This window comes from Telopea speciosissima, chromosome 6 (genome assembly GCF_018873765.1).
Source record: "Telopea speciosissima isolate NSW1024214 ecotype Mountain lineage chromosome 6, Tspe_v1, whole genome shotgun sequence".
Taxonomy (NCBI): domain Eukaryota; kingdom Viridiplantae; phylum Streptophyta; class Magnoliopsida; order Proteales; family Proteaceae; genus Telopea; species Telopea speciosissima.
Window position 1 is genome coordinate 36,990,409 of NC_057921.1, and position 22,059 is coordinate 37,012,467.

General features: G+C 39.7%; 1 protein-coding gene across 1 annotated transcript; it reads left to right on the plus strand.

The window, feature by feature from the left end:
• The first annotated feature begins 18,928 nt into the window (after positions 1-18,928).
• On the plus strand, positions 18,929-21,612 carry LOC122665698. The gene is made up of 5 exons (XM_043861849.1): positions 18,929-19,246; positions 19,323-19,671; positions 20,256-20,377; positions 20,814-21,045; positions 21,146-21,612. Exons 1-5 carry the CDS (start codon positions 18,929-18,931, stop codon positions 21,610-21,612), a joined length of 1,488 nt encoding a protein of 495 aa, XP_043717784.1.
• The last annotated feature ends 447 nt before the right edge of the window (positions 21,613-22,059 follow it).

Below are 22,059 nucleotides of genomic sequence, written 5' to 3' on the forward strand. Positions count from 1 at the left end.
GTCCCCATATTTATATTTCCATCCACTCCCATTGGAGAAATATATAATACGACAACCCTAAAATAGAGTGTCTAAGTCTGTCCATAGTTGAGAACAAGAAACGATACTATTGGGTTGTTGCTCAAAATATAATAAAAATAACAAACACATAATAAAAATGTAATTAATTAATTTAAACAAATTTGATGGACACACATCAAATGTCAAAATATGCAACAATCTCCTACTTGTACATCACAAAGCCAATGTATAATCGCTCTAACACCCATGTTCTCTATATGTTTAGTAAATACAATTGGTGTGAGTCCCTTCGTCAAAGAGTCAGACAAATTATCTGTATAATCAACTTTGGCAATAGTAATATCATCACACAAATACCATCTATATTTGTATTCCACGTGCTTATTCCTTTGAATAGCTCTTAGCTCCTTGGTTTGAGCTATGGTTCCTCTATTTTCTCATAACAAGGATAGGGTGTTTAACAATATCAGGTACAACCTCAAGGTCGGTCAAGAACTTTCTCTAATCTCTACCATACCCCTCCTTGGCTGCTTCTTAAGTTGCCAATTACTCAGCCTCAGTCGTGGATATTGACTTCTGCTTGACACTCTTCCATATGAATTCCCCTCCACTTAACATGAACAACATCCTAGAGACACCTAAAAACCTTTATGCGGCTGCAATTCCCCAATCAGATCTTGAGAAGCACACGAAACCCTAGTCGTCTTAGCACTCTCGTCTACTGTGAGGACAAATGGCTACAAATGGCCAGGGGATCGCCACGTGGTCCTCCACCTCATCCCTATTTTGGGGAAGGAGAGAGAGAGAGAGAGTAGAATGTAGGTAGTCGCCACCTAGAGGAAGGTCTAGGACCCATGATGTAAATGTAATGACTCTCATGAAATGCCCTTTTAGGAACAAGTGGTTCGTTGATTTGGGTACGGGTCAAGTTACGGTCCGGGAAAGGTATTAGGCACTCAGTCCACCCGGATTTTCCAGTCTTTCTATTGCAAGGTAGGGCAGGATTATAACATGCTTTTGGAGAGAATGTAAAGTACAAGGAGAACTGTAAGAAAGTAAAATACAAGGATGAAGGGGGAGAAACACATACCCGGAGGTTCGGCTGCAAGGCAATGGTTAGTATACGAAAAATAAAAATAAAGGACTTATGGGACCTATGGGACCTAAGCATGGTTGACTCTAACCTAAACAAAGATAAGAGATGAATACATGGGAATAGAGATGATAGTTTGGTGCATATGCATGGAGAAGCGTAGAATTGAGAAAATTAATATGAATGTATGCATGGGGGAGTCTTAGACTACAGGGGATGAGGATCATGGAGGTATACATGCATGAAAGTGAGATAAAAACATAAAAGTAACAAGGACAACAAGGAGTAAATGTGATCACCATATAGAAAGATGGGATCACATTCCTCCGAAAATGCAAAACGAAATAAAAGCGAAAACAATGTAAATTGAACCAAACTTGAAGATGAAGAACCAATCTAGTAGAAGAAAATCGAAACTAAAGTGTGGAGGTTTCCCTTTTGTAACTCAGAAAATTTGTACGTCGAGCAAATATCACCGTTTATTGTGGCTTCTCTTGTCTCTTGTATGCGGAGCTTCGTTGTCCAAGCCAAAATCACCAGATATATGTCTTTGGGCTTTAATTATGAAGTCTCAAATATGGATTGTAGCACTGAAGATGGGGGAAGAGACAATAGGCTAAGGCCAAATGAGGGCCAAAGGCTAAGGACTCAAAGCACTTGAATGGGGGGCTAAGATTGGAGCAACCAAACACCAAACTAGCATAGAAAAATCCAAGGACCAATTGTCTAACCGTCCTCAACGTGAGAGGGGATGTATTTATAGATGTAGATGGGTGTGTGCACTCCCAAATTTATGTAGGGATGGCTGGGTTGATCCGGATCGTCCAAAAGATGTGTCTTTACATTTACGGTGGGTGTAAGTCAAGGTTATGACCAATGGGTGAGTAGCAAGTGTTTAGTTGCCTTAGTGAAGGTTTCTTGGGGCCTAAGAAAGCCATAATACGCATCCAAGGTGCCAAAAATAGGCTTGGTTGCGAAAAAAATCAAAATTGGAGCTAAACATGGCAAGTTTGGGCTTCTTGGATTTGCACAGTTTCGACATTGAAATTGCCCGAGTCGACATCGAAAGGGGGTGAGATCAACATCGAGTGGTTGTTGATGAACAACACTTGACATCAAATCAAATGGATCGATTGTCGAATGTCATTGTCTGAATGTCAAAGTAAGTTAGATAGTAGGGATGCACAGCTAGACAGTCAATAAGTATGGCTCAATGTTGATAGAAGGTGGGGCCGTTGAGTGTCGACCTAGGTTTCAGTGTCGACAGGCATGGAATGGGCTATTTGGGCCAGGTTTTGTGCTAGGCCAGGCTAAATCCAGGGGGTCTAGGTCAAGGCTAGCCTTTCCAGGGGTCCTTGGAGGGCTTGAAGGCTCTGATTTAGGCTCCAGCAAGGGGGATTGATGATCCGTGAACAAATTCGGGCAGTGCACACTAATGCTACATCCACAGATACACCGACTCTAGGCCTTGGAGGGTGCTCATCATCGTTATGGGAAACCTCCGAGGGAAAGACAAAATGAGGTGTCTACACCTACCATTCTCTTTCTTCTGTATCTTTTTTCTCTGGTCATATTATAAATAAAAAAGCTTTTCATTTACTAATGACTCATTTAATCTTTCATTTAGTTAAATTACCTAAAATAAATATGCTAAACAATGCCTACTCTATTGCAGACTTTCACAATGTGTGTTTTCTACAACTTTACTCTAGACCGACGCCGCAACAAACCACACTATTTGTTATTCTTTTTGCTAAAGGTCAACAAATATCAATAAATAAAGGAAGAATATTTACAGTATTAACGTCTAGGCATTCTTTGACGACAAGAAAAAATAGAACTAGTCAAATCACTTGTCCACCTTCGACATGGCCATCAATAGTTGTTATTCGTATACGCCCATGCTTGTGTTAACGTTACAACTCTCACTTATACTTTTTATGGTCAACTGCCATACATGTTCTCTTATAGTTAACTCTCCCTTATAGTGATGGAAAAGACTCCTAGATTGAGTAAGATTTCTATTGGTCAACTGGGTCAATTGAGGTTTGCTGGAGTGGTGTTGTCATTATTGGAAACCTTATTAGCCATATTGGTGATGCGGCAATGGTATTTGATGAGTTGGAAGAGCTGAAATAGTCAACCAGTCACCTACACAACTATAAGGATATTTTGGTCATTTGGTAGGGTTACAGGGGTACCCACACTTGAAGAACACCATTTAACAGCATATATAGTGTTTGGCAAAGGGGCGAAGTAGCTGGTGAAGGTTTCATACTGTTAAAGTTGTGATTTCACAGGTTCATGCAATGGCAGTGACTTTAAGGTCATTTTTGTAAGGTTTAATGGAAATTCTGGTTGAAGTGGTCTTCATAAGGAATGAAGTTCGTCAAGTTGTGGTTTCGACGCAACTAGTCTTGCATCATTTCAATTTTGGACGAGAAAGTTACAGATGTTTTCGTGTCGACGCACGAAAACGAGCAAATCTGGAATAGGCAATTATATACTTAGCCAAAATTTTGGCTTACATCTATAGTGCAATTCTGTAAACAGTGGATTACCATTGTTTTGTTAAAACTCCAGAATCTCCTCGAGCGTCGGATCGGCATCTTGCATCAGATTTGGTTTATTAAAAAAAAAAAAAAAGGAGAAAATAAAGGAAATAATTAATTTGTAGTGGAGTGTGATGTCAACATGACATCACCCCCATTTCTAACGAAGGCAAAGTGTGAAAATCTCTGATGCATTTTCCTTTTGTGCACAATTTGTCACGAAGAATCTTTTTATTTACGGATTTACCACTAGTTACCAATTTTTGAAGCATTCAACTTTGGAAGGTCGTATCTTGGTCATCTGGAGTCCAAATTGGACGAAATTTTTTTTGAAACTGCGTGGTTTTTTTAAAGCTATCCATTGAAGCCAATTTTAAAGGTATAAAACGCATATAATAAGACATTATGCCCAAAATACTCTACTTGATCGATCTGAGATGCTGTTTTAAACATTGGAGAATGTGCACGACATCTGGAAGGCTTCAAGCAGTGGGTTGGTCACGGGATTACTCAGGGAGAGGTAATCTTTTGTTCTCAAAAGTCCTATTAAATATCTAGGGTTTGATTCATGTTAAGAGAATCCTAGTTTGTTCATGTTATTGGGAGGGACTTGTAATTGAATTTCTTATATTCATATTGTAATACAAATCAAGTTGGGGCTTGATTGGATTGGAGTTGTAGCCCTAGATTTCATTTTTGTGGAGTCAGAAGCAGGTGTTGTAGCACCTGGGCTATTGTAGTAGTCGAATTCGAGTTGAGTACTTGAGAAAATACGAAACCCTTACGGGTATTCCTCCGTGGATGTAGGCAGCTTGGCCGAACCACGTATACTTGGTGTACTGTGTACTTGTTATTTTATTTTCGTATTCTTGGAGTGTGTTTGCTGCAGAGTGGTGGTGCACTGTCTGGTAGACCTGGCCACATAGTGGTTGCGAGGTGGACGTGCATGTGTGATTGGTAATTACGGGACTCCCCAGGCCAATCTTTGTGTGTGATTTTCATATCCACGGGATCAAGTTTGGAAGAATTCTTGAAGACAATGATTCAACCCCCCTCTCAGTGCACCTGGGATTATCAAGTGGTATCAGAGCTAAGTTACCTAGTGAATTGAAGCTTAACAGCTTGGGACAGTGAGCTCAAAGAAAGAATGATGGATAGCAACAGTAGTCACAGGCACAGCTTGTCATTCGTGTTTTTTCCAACCTTTGGTCATACATGTCGTCTCTTTAGGTTGTGTTTGTTGGTCATGAATAGAAAAGAAAAGAAAATCGTACATAATCTGTATGGTTTTCTTACCATCTGTTGAACACACAGTGCAGATGGCAGTGTTTGTGTGTTGGTTGTCATTGTTGTCAACAGTGCATGTGTTGTTGTTGTTGTTAACATAATACATTTTGGTGCAGGCAGTGATTGGATAGTGTCCCAGCATCCCCAGTAATTCTTACAGTGTTCATAATGGTAGTGACATCATTACAGGGGTTTGGCAATGTATACAGAGGTCCCATAGTGTTTAGGAGTCATCTAGGGGCATTTCTATCACTTTCAGGCATGGACAACATTACAGGGGCATTTCTATAATTTTATAGAGTAATGATGGCCTAGATAGGTGGCAGTCAGCATACAAGAGTGTTTTGATGATTATGGTCAGTCACAGAGGTTAGTGGGGATGTTGATACAACTCACAGGGGCATTTTGGTCATTTGACAGTAATGTGACAAGTTGGCAGTGATGCTGGAGCATCCGTGCTTATACGGCAGTGTATTATAAAGTGTTTGGAAGCCTTGAACAGCCTTGGGTGAAGGCTAGGTGCATTAAGAATGTTGACTTCATAGGTTTCCACACTGGTAGCATGTTCGTCCGCATTTTCAGAGGATGTAATGGCAAAACTGGATGGAACAATCTACACGAGTATTTTAGTTCGTCGAGTCCTCTTCGAAACACCACTGGAATTGCATAATTTTGAATTCGGACGGCGAAGTTATAGCGATTCTCGTTTGGTCACCTAAAATGAAGGGCATTTTGGGGAATCCAAATTGTACATGGCTTCCCTAAGAAAAACAGCAAGGATTTTGCTGATGTGGCAAGTTTAGATTGGTAGTGTTCCTCGTCACGGACACGTGGCCACAATCGGCTTTCAAATCGGAGCTAAAACGAAGAAGTTATGGCCAAGATTCCTTTTTGGGCTCTCTAGTAGGCTGGGATGCAGAAGATTCCGATCGATAAGACAAGGTTCAACTAAAATTTTGAAATTTGAATTAACGGTCAGATTTAATCGTTGCAGTAAACCCTCGTGGTCCTTAATTCAATACAACGGTCGTGTAAGAAGCACCCGAAAAAGATGTTATTTGGGAGGCTGTCATGAACCCTACGAGTTGGTGATGGAATGACTCTGATCCGATGGCTGAAATTAATTCCCGCTCAAACCAATAGATCTGACGGCTCGCAGACTGCCGTACAAGACAACCAATAGGAGCGCGATACATCAACCTGCCACTGTCAGCCTTTGATGTTGACTCTATCACGTGTTGCCGATCTGACGGGCGAGATCTTGAGCGATTTGACGTACGAAAATCATGCAGATTTCAAATTCACGATCTGATGGACGTTGACAAGTGCACTGATGCACTAGCGCTACATGGGATCATATGTGTTTAAGTGGAATGCATGTACACCCTGCTCTCCCCCAAGATTCTATTTTGAGCTCTACAAATGGTCCAACTTCAAAATGCGATATCTTCCTCATCCGATGGCCAAATGAGGTGAACCAAATTGGGTTTTTTTTGTTTGTCTTGAAGAGCTCTATCTCCCTGTAAAATAAAAACAGTGGTGTTATTCACTAAAAATTCGGATTTATGGTTGAAGTCATTCCCCTCTTATGTTAATGCATTGAAGACCTCCATCTACATTCTTAGGCTTTCTTGAAGGCACCCTACTGCTCCATTATTGGTGGATGAGTTGCATTGAAGAACTTATGAGACATTAAGTGAGGTTTTATGAAGAAACAGAAAAGGAAGAAGGAGAAAAGAAAAAGCCCTCCCCCCCCCTTGTTGTATGCACTTGAACCCATCCCCATTTGCTTTCTTGCACATGTATAGCTTCATTGAAGCTGCTGTAATGGAGGGGAAACATTGATGCCTGAATTTGCTTAGTGTGGTTTACAAGAATGGAGTGAAAGAAAGGGGAAGAAAGAAAGGAGATGAAAAAGAAAGGGATAGAAGAACGAAGGAAGAAGAAAGGAGGAGAAAAGAAGAAGGAAATAGGAAGAACAGAAGAGGGAAATTTGTGTGTGTGTGTGTGCACTCAAGGTGTTTGTAAAAACTCAAAGGAAGGAGGATTGGGAGTGTGTTAGGGATTGACTAGTGCCATGACATCCCTGTTAAGGTCCATCATTGCTAGGGAACCTTCTTCGAAGTCGGATCGCCATCATCGAGCATCTCAAGAATACTAGTGATTTTTTTTTTTTTTTCGGTAGAACCAGAATACTAGTGATTAGAGGTATAGCATGTTGTGAGCATTTCTTACCCATTGGCATGTCATTTTGATATTGTGTATTTCTTCGTATATGCTAGCTAGGTTGTATTATTGTAAAAACCTAGACTAGATATGGTTTCATTGTAGGACATTGTTATAAGCCTGATTCTATATTTAGGTAACCAATGGGTGCTAGGTACCATTGACGGTAACACCCTTACTCCTATATTCATCAGGGGTTGAAGTAGGCAAGGTGTCCTGAGTCATAGTTGTGAGTAAAACACCATTGGGGTAGATTGCCCTTGCTTCTGTATATCAGGAGTAGAAGCAGGTGTAGGACCTGGATTGTTGATTGTAGTTGAAGACCAGTATTGAGTAAATACTGAGGTCAGTGTGGCCATTACTCTGTGCACGTAGGCAACTTGCCGTAGGACGTATATCTTTATGTTGTGGATGTTTGCTTGCTTTTGTTAGAAGTGCTTTTCTGTAGGATGGTTGTACACACCTAGTAGAGCCTTTGACAGTCAGGCTGGGGTGTGTATGTGTGTATATATGCCAGCAGTGAGGGTCTCCAGCAGTGTGTGTGGTTGAGTGCCAATATTGTGTGATAGCATCAGCTCAAGGCAGCATTGTAGGTTCAGGCCTTACAATTAGCAGCTCTTGGCAACAGTTTCAGTGGTTGTAATTGTGGTTGTGTGAGTCCAAGTCAGGAGTGCTATACAGAGTGAGGTTGTGTGCCTGAGTATCTTTTGGGAGGACTATGAGGGTAACTGTAGTAAGTGTTGTAGACATCAACAAGTGAGTTAGTAAGTGAACTTGTTGAGGGGAAAAGTTTTTTAGCACACTGATTCACCCCCTCTCAGTGTCAACCTGAGAACAACAATTGGTATCAGAGCTCTGGTAACCTAGGGAGGAAGTCTAACAACTTCGGGTTTTTGGAACTGAGAGGATGGCAACAGTTGACAGGCTTAGTGGACCTCCTAGATTTTCTGCTTCTTGAGCACCAGTGTTTGATGGCACAGATTTTGTGTTCTGAAAGATTAAGATGAAGCCTTACCTATGCTCTTTGGGATATTATGTGTAGGATGCAGTGGTCAGTGGAAAGGTAGACTCCAAGTTTGAATCAAGGTCAAAAAGAGCTATCATGGATGAACTGGATGATAGTGTAAGAGTCAGAGTTAGTGATTGCAGTTCAGCAAAGGCTATGTGAGACAGACTACAGAGCCTTTATGGAGAGGAGTCATGTAGAGGAGTTGTACAACTAGCCAGTGATAAGTCAGTTTCAGAGGCACATGCCAGATCATCAGGAGAGTGTTCTCCTAGTCATTTAGAGACAGAGGATACTGAGCCAATTCTTATGGTTTCTGATGAGAGGGAGCACAGGACAGTTGAAAATTCACATGATGAGTTCAATGATGAGATAGATGAGTAGAGATTAACTAGAGAGGAGAGTTGACATCAGCACTAGATGAGTTGAGCTTAGAGAGAGCCGAACAACAAGCGACCTTCAGAGATTTCACTGAGGCTACAGAGACCATTCAATGCTTGAGAGGCTAGTTCCAAGGGGTCTTGGAGGGCTTGGAGGCTTTGGTTTGGGCTCCGGCAAGGGGGAATGACGATCAGTGAATGGATTCGGGCAGAGTACACTGACGCTACATCCACAGATACACCGACTCTAGGCCTTGAAGGGTGCTCATCATCGTTATGGAAAACCCCCGGGGGGAAAGACAAAATGAAGTATCTACACCTACCATTCTCTTTCTTTTGTATCTTTTTTCTCTAGTCATATTATAAATAAAAAAAGCTTTTTCATTTTCTAATCACTCGTCTAATCTTTCATTTAATTAAATTACCTAAAATAAATATGTTATGACTGAAATGTCCTAAACAGTGCCTACTCTATTGTAGACTTTCACAATGTATGTTTTCAACAATTGTACTCTAGACCGACGCTACCATAATATTTGTTATTCATTTTGCTAAAGGCCAACAAATATCAATAAATAAAGGAAGAATATTTACAGTATTAACATCTAGGCATTCTTGGACGACAAGAAAAAAAAAACTCTCCCTTAGATTTTTTATGGCCAACTACCATACATGTGCTCTTATAGTTAACTCGCCTTTTGTAAACAATGAATTCTGTCAGTTTGAGAAGTGTATCGGTAGTGATGGAAAACACTCCTAGATTGACTTAGACTTCATCGGAAATCTTAGTCACAAAAAAGTTTCAAAGTTTTCTTACAAAATAACTGTTATACCCCCAGTATTAATTGAGTGCACCAGCCTTTTTAAAATGGACCCAAACTTCGAGGATGAGTGTATTCTATCATTTTCAGCACGAATCTAGAATATGGTACAAAGACAACGTCGTTTGGCCATTATTTTATATGAAATATTAGTTTATAAGTCTCCCATTTTGAGCATAGTTTTGATTATGTTCCTGGCAAAATTTGTGTCTGATAGCCACATCATTGGATAGTAATATATCTGAAAGACCTTTCCAATGATGTATGGTTTGTGAAAATCAGGTTACTAGATTGATAGATATCATTGGTTGAAGTTCATGCTACAAAGATTCCTTTCGAGGCAAAATTTATCTACCATGTGGCAAGCCCTTTGTAATACCGCAAAAGACACTTCTACCATACCATAGAAGTGGCCTCTGTAGTACCATAGGGGTCCAATTCTTTCTATAAAAAGAGGGCCCTCAGACCCCCATTGTGAAGGAGGACCCCCGGTGAAGTAAAAAAAAAAAAAGGGAGAAGAGGGAAAGGAAGAAAACAAAAGGATAAAACCCAAAAAAGATAAGAAAATCCTAAAAGAAATTGAGAGCTCACCTTCAATAAAAGAAGGCCAAAGTTATCTCTCTCACCATACTCAAACCTTTATAGAAATTTCCTCCACTAAGTATCTGAGATTCCAGGCAACTCTGGGTTGTGCTGGAAGGCCCTTAAGCAGTCAAAAAATTACCGAATTGGGCCTCGCACCTCTGAGTTGAGAATATTCCTGAGAAAATAGAAGTTGAAGGATAGGTATTCCTCACTTTCTTTTTATTTCTTTCCTTTCACAACATAGATATAATATGTAAATATCATATATATATATATATATATATATATATATATATATATATATATATAATATATATTAATATATAAGAACGACTTGTCCCATGTCCTCAACCAAGGAGCTCACACCCCCAGGTGATCATAGCACCAACACTTGAACAAAGGAAAGAGAGTGTTATTACCATCACAAGATGAACAAGTACAAGCAAACCAAACAAAAGACAAGGGAATAAAAATCACCTCTGGAACGAACCAGGTGCCGCTGACGCATTTGGTGTGTTGCATCGCCAAGGAAGCCAAGGCCCTTAGCATATGGGCATACCCCACCCCAGCCCAATCAAAGGACCTCACCTTTGCCAGATCTCTTAAGTACCACACCAACGAGATGTGGAGGTTAATGTCATTAATGCTAAACAACGTGTTCCCAAGCAGGTACAGGATGAAGCACCTGGCATGTTGGTTTATCTCCTCATGCCTCGAGGAATTAATCATGGTTTTGTCCTCCCAAAACTAGCAAAACCACTGTATCACCACCAAAGACTCTGGAGGGCACAAACCCAGCTGAGTCGTAAACTCTGACTCAGAGAACTCCCAGTTTCCAAGGCAGCGTACCACTGTCGCACCTCCAAACAAAAGACCCATGTAGATTAAGTAACAAAGCGGGGTGATTGCCATCTCGCCTGCCGGAAGATGAAACGTATAAGTGGTAGGCCACTACCTCTCTGGTTAGGCCTTGGCCAGCGATGATCAAAGGATGTGGTCTATAGGAGAGCCAAGTTCTCGAACCCTGCAGTACCCACCCACCACCTCACAGTACTGCAGAATGTCCCGTACCAGCTCAAGACTATCTCGCATGACCTATACTTGTGATAGGTCATAAGCTCTTGCGTCACAAAATAAATAAACAGAGGACATAAGTCTACAGTCCACAAGCAATCCCCAGTAAGCCAAACATCATGAACAAGTCCTAGGATACACAAAGGGGCTCCACATTGACAAGACACAACCTTTCTCCAAGTACAAGAATGACGCACAAAGTCTGGAGATGCACACAAGGTTCTAATTTGGATTTTCCAAAAAAAATATGATATATGAACATAAGGAAATCCAAATTTAAACCAAATTCAATGTAACATGGTTGTAAGTACCGCAGTCCTTGATTGGTTTTTTACACCGGGGGAAATGCTCTCTTGGGAGAGACATCCCCGTCAAGGTTGCATGGCCTTATGACAACAAATGGTCTTTGATGGATCACGGCGTATCATTTTGATACATCATCATGGGGGATTGGGATCATGCTTTATAAAAAATGGAATCGCCACCTAGGATTAGGGCCTAGGACCCAATGGGTGTAGCCCTATCCGAGGTGAGAAAAAATGGGCTACGTGAATCCATATGGTCTGGTCAGAGAATGGGTAAGGGGTCAATTTTCTTTTAGTAAAAGGGGCTCAAGTTACAAGTATAGGAAGGTATTAGCACCCACCTTGCCCGGTTAAATCGGTAATTCTATTGTAGATGCTAAATATCAAATTTTTTCTCCTTATAGCATATTCACATGATGACTACATACCATGCATTCTATCAGTATTTACACTATTTACACTAATACGGTAAATTCCAAAAGACTACGTTATGTCAGCTTAAAATGCAATGATTATACCTCTACCTTGAGATTCTTGACTGTCGATAGTCCCCAGGCATAGGATGGATGAATCGTCACTGACTCCTCGGACAGAGTGACAACTATGAAAATGAACTTTCACTACCCATACACAAACGAGATAACGACAGTAAAGGGGGGGTTTTCGTTATCCGTATGCAGACAGAATAACTGCTTAACTTGGGATGGGAGCGATCATCCTTCAAGTAGGGTAATCGAAGGATCGACCCATGACTTAGGGGAATCCTCACTCAAAATCACTCAAAAGTGGCTTCAAAGGAGGGAAAAGGGCTGAAAACGAGGGTGGGACACTCTCTCTCACTCTATTTCTTCATGTTTTGAGGCATGGGGAACCCTCTTATTAATAGGGGTATACCCCACAACTGCGGCATCATGGAGGAAAATTGTGTGGCACCGTGGATGACGTCATTTGGCTGACATTGATCTACAGATTCATCCTTTTCCATGGCGCCACGTAATATACCATGGCGTCGTGGAAGCTCTTCTCTTGCACCGCGCTTGTGATGCTCCCTCAGCACTCCAGTTATGGGCTTTTATGGGCTTATGGGCCTTTTTAGCAGTTTTCATGGTTTTTTAAGGGTATTTTGGGGTTTTTCAAGGGTCATGTGTACGATTCCTTCCATCTATGTCCCGTTGTCATCATTATTAAGGGTGGTGGCAAAATTTCAGCGTTTATAATGGCCATCCCCAATAAAGCACAACAGTACAGAGCATCACAGAAATCAACATAGGGCGATGACCGTCACATTTTGAGGCAGTACAAGAAAAACATGAGAATCACAAGACTACAATTATCCAATAGCAAGACAATGCAAAACAACATGCTATCTCAGGGAAGGAAAGCATGAAAAACTACAAAACAAAATAACATCAAGCACATTGGACATCCAAGTACCACTACAAGGCATTAAAACACAAATAAATGGGGGAAAGTCCAATTTAACTTGGGCAAGTTGTAGGAGTTGGTGTCCCTCGTACAAAGGAGCCCTGGATCAATCCTTGTAATCGCTAAGGGCGCATTTGGTAATGATCTCAGGAGCTGTCTTTCAAGCCCAGGAGTGTCTTGGGACCAGAAAAATGGAATCTAATGTTTGGCAAAACTAATTCTGATTTTCACTCCTAAGAACGAACCAGGTACCAAAGCTGGTCTGGAGATTGATTTGGAGAAACATGGTTACCCATGTTTCTCACTCCCAAGATCAATTTTAGGGCAACCTGGTCCGTGAAATCCCAATAAAATCTTTAGGCTTCACTGCAATTAAAAAAATGAAGGCCGCTGCACTAGGGAAAAAATAGCTCAACCGCAAAGAGGAAGCGCATCTCAGGTATTCTTCTTCTTCTTCGTTCTTCTTCTGCTTCTGCTTCTTCTTCTTCATTCTCTTTATTTATAAATTTATTTTTTCCCTTCATTCTTATTTATAGATTTGTATTTTTCCTTTTTATCAGTAGCCCTGCGGTTCAACTCCCCTGGCAGGTAACCCTTGGTTTCCCACAATTTTCTGTACCTCTGTATCAATGGATCTTTATGTGTGTATGAGTTTTGTTTGTTTAGCCCTTAGTTTACATTTTTTTGTTGTGAAATTTTGGACCTGTAAACTATAAAATAACTCCTTAAAGTCTCAAACCGAACCATCACACCCATTATTTAACGGCTTTAGATCTCAAGTTTGGATTTCAGAACAATTTGTTGGGATTTTCCCAAAATGCGACGAGTGTGGGCTTAATTAATTATCGGGTCGATCATTGATGGGGGGATCAAGAAATACAAGGGCTAACGTGGCTGCTACTATTTTATTGAGATGGACCGGATTGGCTTGGCCCATTGTGGAAGTGGGTTAGGGTTTGGGGAGTATTATAAATACTACTGATGAGGGGTCCCTGCAGTCACTATTCTCTTTTCTCTTTTCTCCACAAGAAAGGGAGCTGTGGAAGAGTCTAGGAGAAGGCAGAAGATCCCCATCGCGGATTGCATTCATTATCTAACGAATTGTTGCAGCTATTGGAGGCGTTCTTATCTATTCTTCATCAACACACGTGGGTACCATGTACACTTTGCTTTCCCTGTGTTATTTGATTCAATCGTATTCTAGAGATCTGTATGGGGATGGATTCGGGTTTGATAAAACCCTTGCGTGTTCTAACAAGTGGTATCAGAGCCGACCATACGGACCTAGGATCGATTGATTAAGAACCTGGATCAAGTTTTGACGGTGGAAATAGGGTTTTTGGCAGGATTTTGGCCAGAATTTTGGCGAAACCCCCCGTTTTGGCCGCTGTTGGATTTTTCCACCGACGAAAGTAAAAAAATTTTAGATGGGTGCGAAGGGCTCGGAGAGACGACCACGACGACGTGTGGATCATCACCGCCAGCGATCAGACGCGCCGGCACTCACCGGCCAAAGCCTTGAGTGAGATCCATGTGCCGACGGCAGTTGCAGAAAAAAAATTGTTATTCGTAGCGATGCTGACATCAACGTGACGTCAACCCTGATACTTGTGGGTCACGTTTGACCCGGTCAAAGCTGACCCGCTCAAAGATTCTAGACCCGGTCAAGGTTGACCTGACCCGAGACCCGGCTCGGATGTTTGACCCGATGACCCGGTTGGGTGGACCGACGGTTCAATTCAGTTGAACCGGGTTCGGCCCGATTTGGTTCGCTTTGTTCGGGCCGGTTCGATTCGATTTTTAAAACCAAAAAAAAAAAGGAAAAATGACCAGAAAACTTCAAATGGACCGTGTGGGTTCGTTTGGATGAATTTTGAGACACGGTTTTTTCTGGTGTGTCTATTTTTCGTGCTCTTCGTTTTGATATGCAATTCGGCATACCTTGAATATACAGAGATTATGTTTTGGCAGTTTTTGCATTTTTCAATTGTTTTGGGAACAGAATCGACTGTTTTAGAACATTTTTAATTGTTCCAGAAGCTGTTTTCCTGTTTTGAAACGCCTTTTTGATTGGATTCTGTTCTGGGATGCCCCATTTTGCTTGAATTTTTCAAGGCCGACGTTTTGGGTATCCTGTTCGAATATTTTTGTTGAATTTTTGGGACCTGTTAATGACGATTGTTTCACCTTCAAGTGACGTATGGGCGAATGGAGCGTCTGATTGGGTTCCGGTTGGTCTTGTTTCATTCGTAATTTCAAGACCTACCCACTGGTACCTGGTTTTGGACATTTAATACTTTCAGGGAACTATTTTGGATGATTATACTGCTTTGAGCATATTTGGACTATTTTGGGTTGACCATTACCGCTTGGACGATGAATGTGCATGTCACAACACATTTTGGACGATCGATGTGTTTACTTCCACATATATTACTGCATATTTGGTTGAGGAATTATGAGAGGGTAAAATGGAGATCCACCAAAGTGGCCCATTGAATCCTTTTATGGTTCTGTCAAGACAGCGGAATAGGTGACATTAGCCCAAAGGCGATGTTGCCAAAGTTTGACGAGGTGATATGCACATGGATTGGAAGGATAGTGGTCTAAGGGTTCCAGTTGCCCAAAGGTGCTGGGATTTCTAAAAATTACTAATCTCTTCACAGAAAGGCAGTGTGTCCATCCAAAGATAGTATACTCAAAGAATTTGGGATGCGTGGCCTAGGGATTTTCTTACCGCCCAAAGGTGGAGGAAAATTTCTGAAAGTCATCGACATCTCACGGTAATTACAGTGCGATAAGTTGTTATTGAGGTGCATAACCTAGGGGTTTCTCTATCACCCAAAGGTAGAGAGAGATTTTCAAAAGTTGTTGCTATCTCACGGTATTTACAGTACGATGAAGACGTGTACTTTTGACCCGAAAGGGCAAGACTGCAGTATTGTAAAGAAGTAATGTTGATTGATATTTATCATCTTGATTACATATAACTATGTGTCTGATGTGTTGATGATAAATGTTTAGAACCACTGATTTTATGATGATATGTAGCATGTTTAAATGATGAATTGACATACGATGGTTAAAAAACATGTTGTTTTGTGTGATATAGAAACTTTTAATGTTATGATGTTTTGTTTCTAAATGTTGATGGAAATGTTATGCTATTGACGAACGAACTATAACTTATTATGGTAGATGAAATAATAAGTGAATAATTATGGTAACTGATGGTTAACCAACGAGCATAATGAACCATGAACGAATAATCCATCAATAAGAATTATAACGATGAAAGATTATTTTAAAATCAGTTTGTAAACCTATAGGGTATAACCGGCTTTGAGGCATTTGACGGAAACTACTTCGGTGGCATGGATTGAAAATGTTTTATTAATATGAAAAGATGAAGCCATACACTGAGATAAAACAAGAAATAATGAAAGGAATGAATGAGCGAATTAAAATCACGAAGAACATAATAAAGAAATTGATATCTAATTGTGCAAGAGAAAGAAAGAAAGGATCTTGGGAATGGTGACTTGACAGAGAACAAAAGAAGTAATCGATTCAGCTTGACGGTTTTTGATTACTTTATACCAAGATGTGTGATTTGAATCTTTATTTCAAACTTGATCGATTTAGCTTGCTCGATTCTCTTGGTCAGTGAGAGTGCTTCTTTACATGATTGTTCTGTTTGTGGATTGAGAGTTCTTTCTATCTCGTTGATATGCTTGCTGAGTGGGAGGACTTAATATATATTTCATTTCGATTATGATGCTTCTGTTCGTTGTGATGAATAGCATTTGCATGCATGCATATGATTGATGTGTTGTGGGCTTTTTGGTCTAAGGATGTTCGATTGGCGACGAGCCAAGTCGTTCGGCTATTTCTAGCCAAGGATGTTCGATTGGTGATAAACCAAGTCGTTCGATTACCAACGAATATGATGATGTTCAAAGGTAATCCATGAGTCGTACGATGCTCATGATATGTTCGAGGACCCACAAGAAATGATGACGATATTTATGTGATCACAGACGTGTACGACATTCCTTGTACAAAATCATCTCAAGGCGGTTCATGTTGGTAAGTAGATCTTTGTTTGTAGCTAACAGAAAGTGATATGCCATATGTTGAGGTGTATTTTCTGTTGTTGCTCGACATCGATATATTTGCTAACTGGATCAAGGTTTAGTAGCATTATTGTTGTATTAAGATCTCATGGCCACATCTGATAATAATGACCTTATAATTAATTTAGCCTAAGTAAGAGATTGTTAGGATTTTCTCAAAATGCGACGAGTGTGGGCTTAATTAATTATCGGGTCGATCATTGATGGGGATCAAGATATACAAGGCCTGACGTGGCTGTTACTATTTTATTGAGATAGACCGGACCGACCTAGCCCATTGTAGAAGTGGGTTAGGGTTTGGGGAGTATTATAAATACTACTGATGAGAGGTTCCTGCAGTCACTATTCTCTTTTCTCTTTTCTCTACAAGAAAGGGAGTTGTGGGAGAGTCTAGGAGATGGCAGAAGATCCCCATCGCGGATTGCATTCATTATCTGACGGATTGTTGCAGCTATTGGAGGCATTCTTATCTATTCTTCATCAACACACGTGGGTGCCAGGTACACTTTGCTTTCCTTGCGTTATTTGATTCAATCGTATTCTAGAGATCTATAAGGGGACGGATTCGGGTTTGACAAAACCCTTGCGTGTTCTAACACAATTTTCTAATGCTATTATCTCTGTTTGTTGTGAAATCACTTTTCAGAACCTATTATCTTTGTTTGGATATTCTAACACTTTTCAAATTTGAATAAACTCTATTTCTTCCTCCATGGCATTGGATTATTATCTCAGCCAATAAAAGCCATCTGTCAAAACCAAAAAAGAAGTTATATGCATTCCTGAATTGCATTATCAAGCAGCATAATATATTCCTCAATTCTTTGCTAGTTCTGTTACAATGTTTTGTATCACAAGTTTTTAGCCAGGGGACCAACTTACATACAGTAAGCTCAAGTCCAGTGAGCATGGATTACTTCAGGTCTCTGCATACCTCCCAAGTGCATTGTTGGTTATCTTTCAAACTATACTACTTGATTCTCCTAAGTGAGCTGATCCAAATCAAATACTGAGTATTGGAAAGAAGGAGGGGGAGGTTGTAAGGCAAGTGATGTTTATGGGTTTAGAGTAGTTTTATTGGAGCTTTTGAGTGGTAGGAGATGTGAAGAAGGGTTAGTTGTTGAGTGGGCATTGCCCTTGATTAGGGCTATGAGACTTGTTGAGGTTTTGGACCCTAGGTTTGTTCTTCCTTCTGATATGAAACCTCTTATTAGATTAGCTAAGGTTGCTTCAACTTGTGTTGGTAATAGTAGAAAGAATAGGCCCATCATTGTTCAAGTTGCAACTATTTTGAATAGTTTGGAGATGGAGTTGTTAAGTTAATTAATTGGGTCTCTATCAAACCCTAAGAGCCATAAAGGTTTTCTCTAATCTGATTTTTTATCAGCCAAAGCTAGGTCGGTGCCTTGTCCATTTGGTCGGCAAGCCTTTTGGAGTGTATAGCTGAGGAGGCAATCATTTAAACTCCATTTCTTTCCATGATCATTTGTTTTCCCTTAAGTTATTGTTACATCATTTCTCATACTGTTTGACAACAATTCTCTTTCCATTGCAAAACAAGAAAACTGTTTCTAGTTGTTTTGTTTTTCTAATATTGTTGTTACTTATAACATGTTTGACAACCATAATTGACTATTGATTCCTTAACAACTCACTCCAGCCCAACATAAGGATTATTTATCCTCAATTTAAGCCCACCTTGGACTAATCTTAGGTTGGGATCTCAAATTCCATCTGAGAGAAATTAAAATTCCATGAAATTGCCATGCCGCTTTTTGTTGGTTCTTGAGCATTTTCAAATAAATGCATTCTATTTTGTGATCCTCCTATGAAGAGAAGTTAAATTCAAATCACATATGGCATAACATGAAGTTTAGATAGAAATATTTACCCAAAAAGAAAAAAAGTATAGATAGAAATCATACAGTGGAGCACTTTTGAACAACTATAGCCTTAAACCCATGATATCCTATTGTTTTTATAATTTCTATATTTTCTTAACATTGTCATGTCAGAGATGGCTAATAACTCAGTCATTGCAAATTGGACCACAGTGGAGGTCAATGAATTTGTTAACCTCATGGTTGACAATGTTAAAAAGGGAAACAATACCAATTCTACTTTTAACAAGTCTGGTTGGAATGATATCAAAGTCCGTCTAGAGGATACCGTAGGTCGTCCATTCACCAAGGAGCAATTACGCAATAAGATGTGTAAGATGCATACAGATTATAGCAATTTCAAGAAATTACTAGACACTACGGGTTCTGGGTGGAATCAAATCACCAAAACGGCCACAGCTGACAACAAAACCGTATGGGCAATGGCTATACAGGTAAACAACAACATTAATATGTGATAATTTATATATTATAACTGATGAGTCTAATGCATTATCATAAACTATTCAGGCAAACCCAAAGTGGGCCAAATTCAAGAAGAATGGATTACCACACTGGCCTGAGTTGCAGGTGATCTTTGGGGATTCATATGCACGTAGGGATGGTAGCGACTGCAACACTAATGATATTATCGATATGACTCTAACCGAAGATCCTGCAAATGATGGTCAACAGACACCTGATCCTTTAACACCTGTGGGCCCAAGTTTGGATGATATAGATGAGACAGAGGATTATCGTCCTACCAAACACAAGCTTGATAAAACACCCACTGGCCATAGGAAGAGGAGTTTAACTTCAGATATGTCTAACTCATTTAGGACTTTGGACAAGTTTTGTGCTTGGAGGATGGGGCAAGGTTTAAATGCTGAAGTTACATCTCCACCACGATCCAACCAACCTTTTGGAAGTGCCCATAGTGGAGTTGATAGTTAACCAACTGTTGTTGACCATAGTGTAGTTGGTTGTCAAGCTTTGCTGGATTCAATGCCAGACTTGTCAAGGGAATTGTACTTCAAGGCTATCCATCATATATGGGAGGACCCAAACTGGAGGATGTCATTTTGTGCAACGCTTCCTGAGAGAAGGAAGTGGTTTCTTGAAATGTTAGATGATTGATCTTCAGTCCAAAAAACTTGTTGCTGTTTTGATGTGTTTGTTTTGTTTTTTGTTTTTAGTTTTGTGTTTGTTAGGAAAAACAATCTTGTGTTTTATGTGTTGGTGAATAGTTATGTTAAACAATTTCTATATTTTAAGCTTTGAAGGATGAAGTTCTGTTTGTTTTGATCAACAATTTAGGATGGATCTCTATTCGATATGTTTATTTTCTATTGTTTTTCCATGTTGATGATGTAGTCCTATAATTGATTGTTTTACTTGTGTAATTGACTGAAAAATAATTGATTGTTTCATACATTTTGATTGTTGTCATACATTTTGCAGTTATGGCATCCAATGATGATGATGATGATATGATCATCATTATGTATGTGACATTATTGGCCGCAGCGTCAGTCAATACTAGAGAACCATGTAGGGATAGTATCTTTCGGGGGCCAATGATGGTAAATGAGATATTGAATGGCCATTCTGATAGATGTTACCAAGAATATAGGATGGAACGACATGTATTCGTTAACCTATGTAGTCTAATGGTTAATCGGGATTGGTTGAAAGATACTCGGTATATTAGGGTAGATGAACAGATAGCAATGTTCTTGCTCACAGTAGGAAAGGGAGCAAGTAATAGAGATGTGTAAGAGAGATTTCAGCATTCTGGCAAAACAATTAGCCGAATCTTCAACATGGTATTGCTAGCTATGCGTAAATTAGCTAAGGAAAGAATCAGGCCACCAAGATTCAATCGAATCCCTATTGAGATTGAAGCAAACCCAAAATACTATCCGTATTTCAAGATAATCAAAATTGAATGTTTCAATTACATATTCAACTATGTATATTTGTTTACTTAGCCAAATTAATAATGACTTATGTCTATAGGATTGCATTGGTGTCATTGATGGTACTCATATCCATGCTATTATACCGATGGAAGATCAAACACGATATCAAAATCAGAAAGGAATTACAACACAAAATGTCATGTGTGCTTGTTCTTTCGACATGTACTTCACATTTGCGAATGTTGGCTGGGAAGGCAGTGCCAATGACTGTCGGGTCTTTAAATCAGCAAGAAGTAATCCAAGTTTTAACTTCCCTCATCCACCTCCAGGTGACTATTTATACAGTTAAAAGGTAAATAGAATATTTTGATGCAAACTATATATCACTTTAATTATAATTTTATTTTGTAGGAAAATATTAAGTTGTAGACTCTGGTTATGCGAATCAGACAGCATATTTGACACCGTTCAGAGGTGAGAGATATCATCTTCCAGATTATAGAGGTGCGGGAAGAACTCCAAGAACAGCTAGAGAATTGTTCAACTACAGGCATTCCTTTTTGAGGAATGTCATTGAACGTACATGTGGAGTTCTCAAAAACAAGATCTTGCTTTTAAGACAGATGCATCATTTTTCTGTGAAGACCCAAGGTAACATTGTCATTGCATTTTGTGGCTTGCATTACTACATTAGAGATGAACAAAAATTAGATAAAGATTTTTCCAAACTTGGTGGAGATGAAACTGAACCAGATCCTGATGAGTTAAACCCAGCTCCTGAAGAGTATAATGGACCCTCATCATTGAGTCAAAGGGAACAACCAAGAGAGATGAACGATATTAGGAACCAACTTACAAACGTGTTGGCTAGAAAACACCGGCTTGCTCCAATTTGAGTGGTTGTTATTTAATTACTATCATTAATGGACACAGTCTGTAATATTTGAAATTCAATTGACTTTGATTTCTAGTCTTTATGATGTAATATTTTAATTATTAGGAGACTGGTGATGTACAACTTTAAATTTTTGTTACTGTTTATTAAGGAGTCAAATGGATATTGATGAAATTGGTGATGTAAAACATATTGGCATTTATATAAATATGGGCAATAGTATTAAATTAGGAGACTGACTGGTGAGGTAAAATATAATGGCATTTATGTAAACTAATGGCAATAGTTTTAATTTCTGTCCCAGACCATGTTTTACCAAACACCATTTGGTTCAGGAATGATCCCGAGAATAGTTTCATAACAAGTTTACCAAACGCCCAACAGTAGGACAAAAATGATCTTTCAAAGAAGAAACAGAAAAAGATCATTTTATCGAAGAACACCGTTC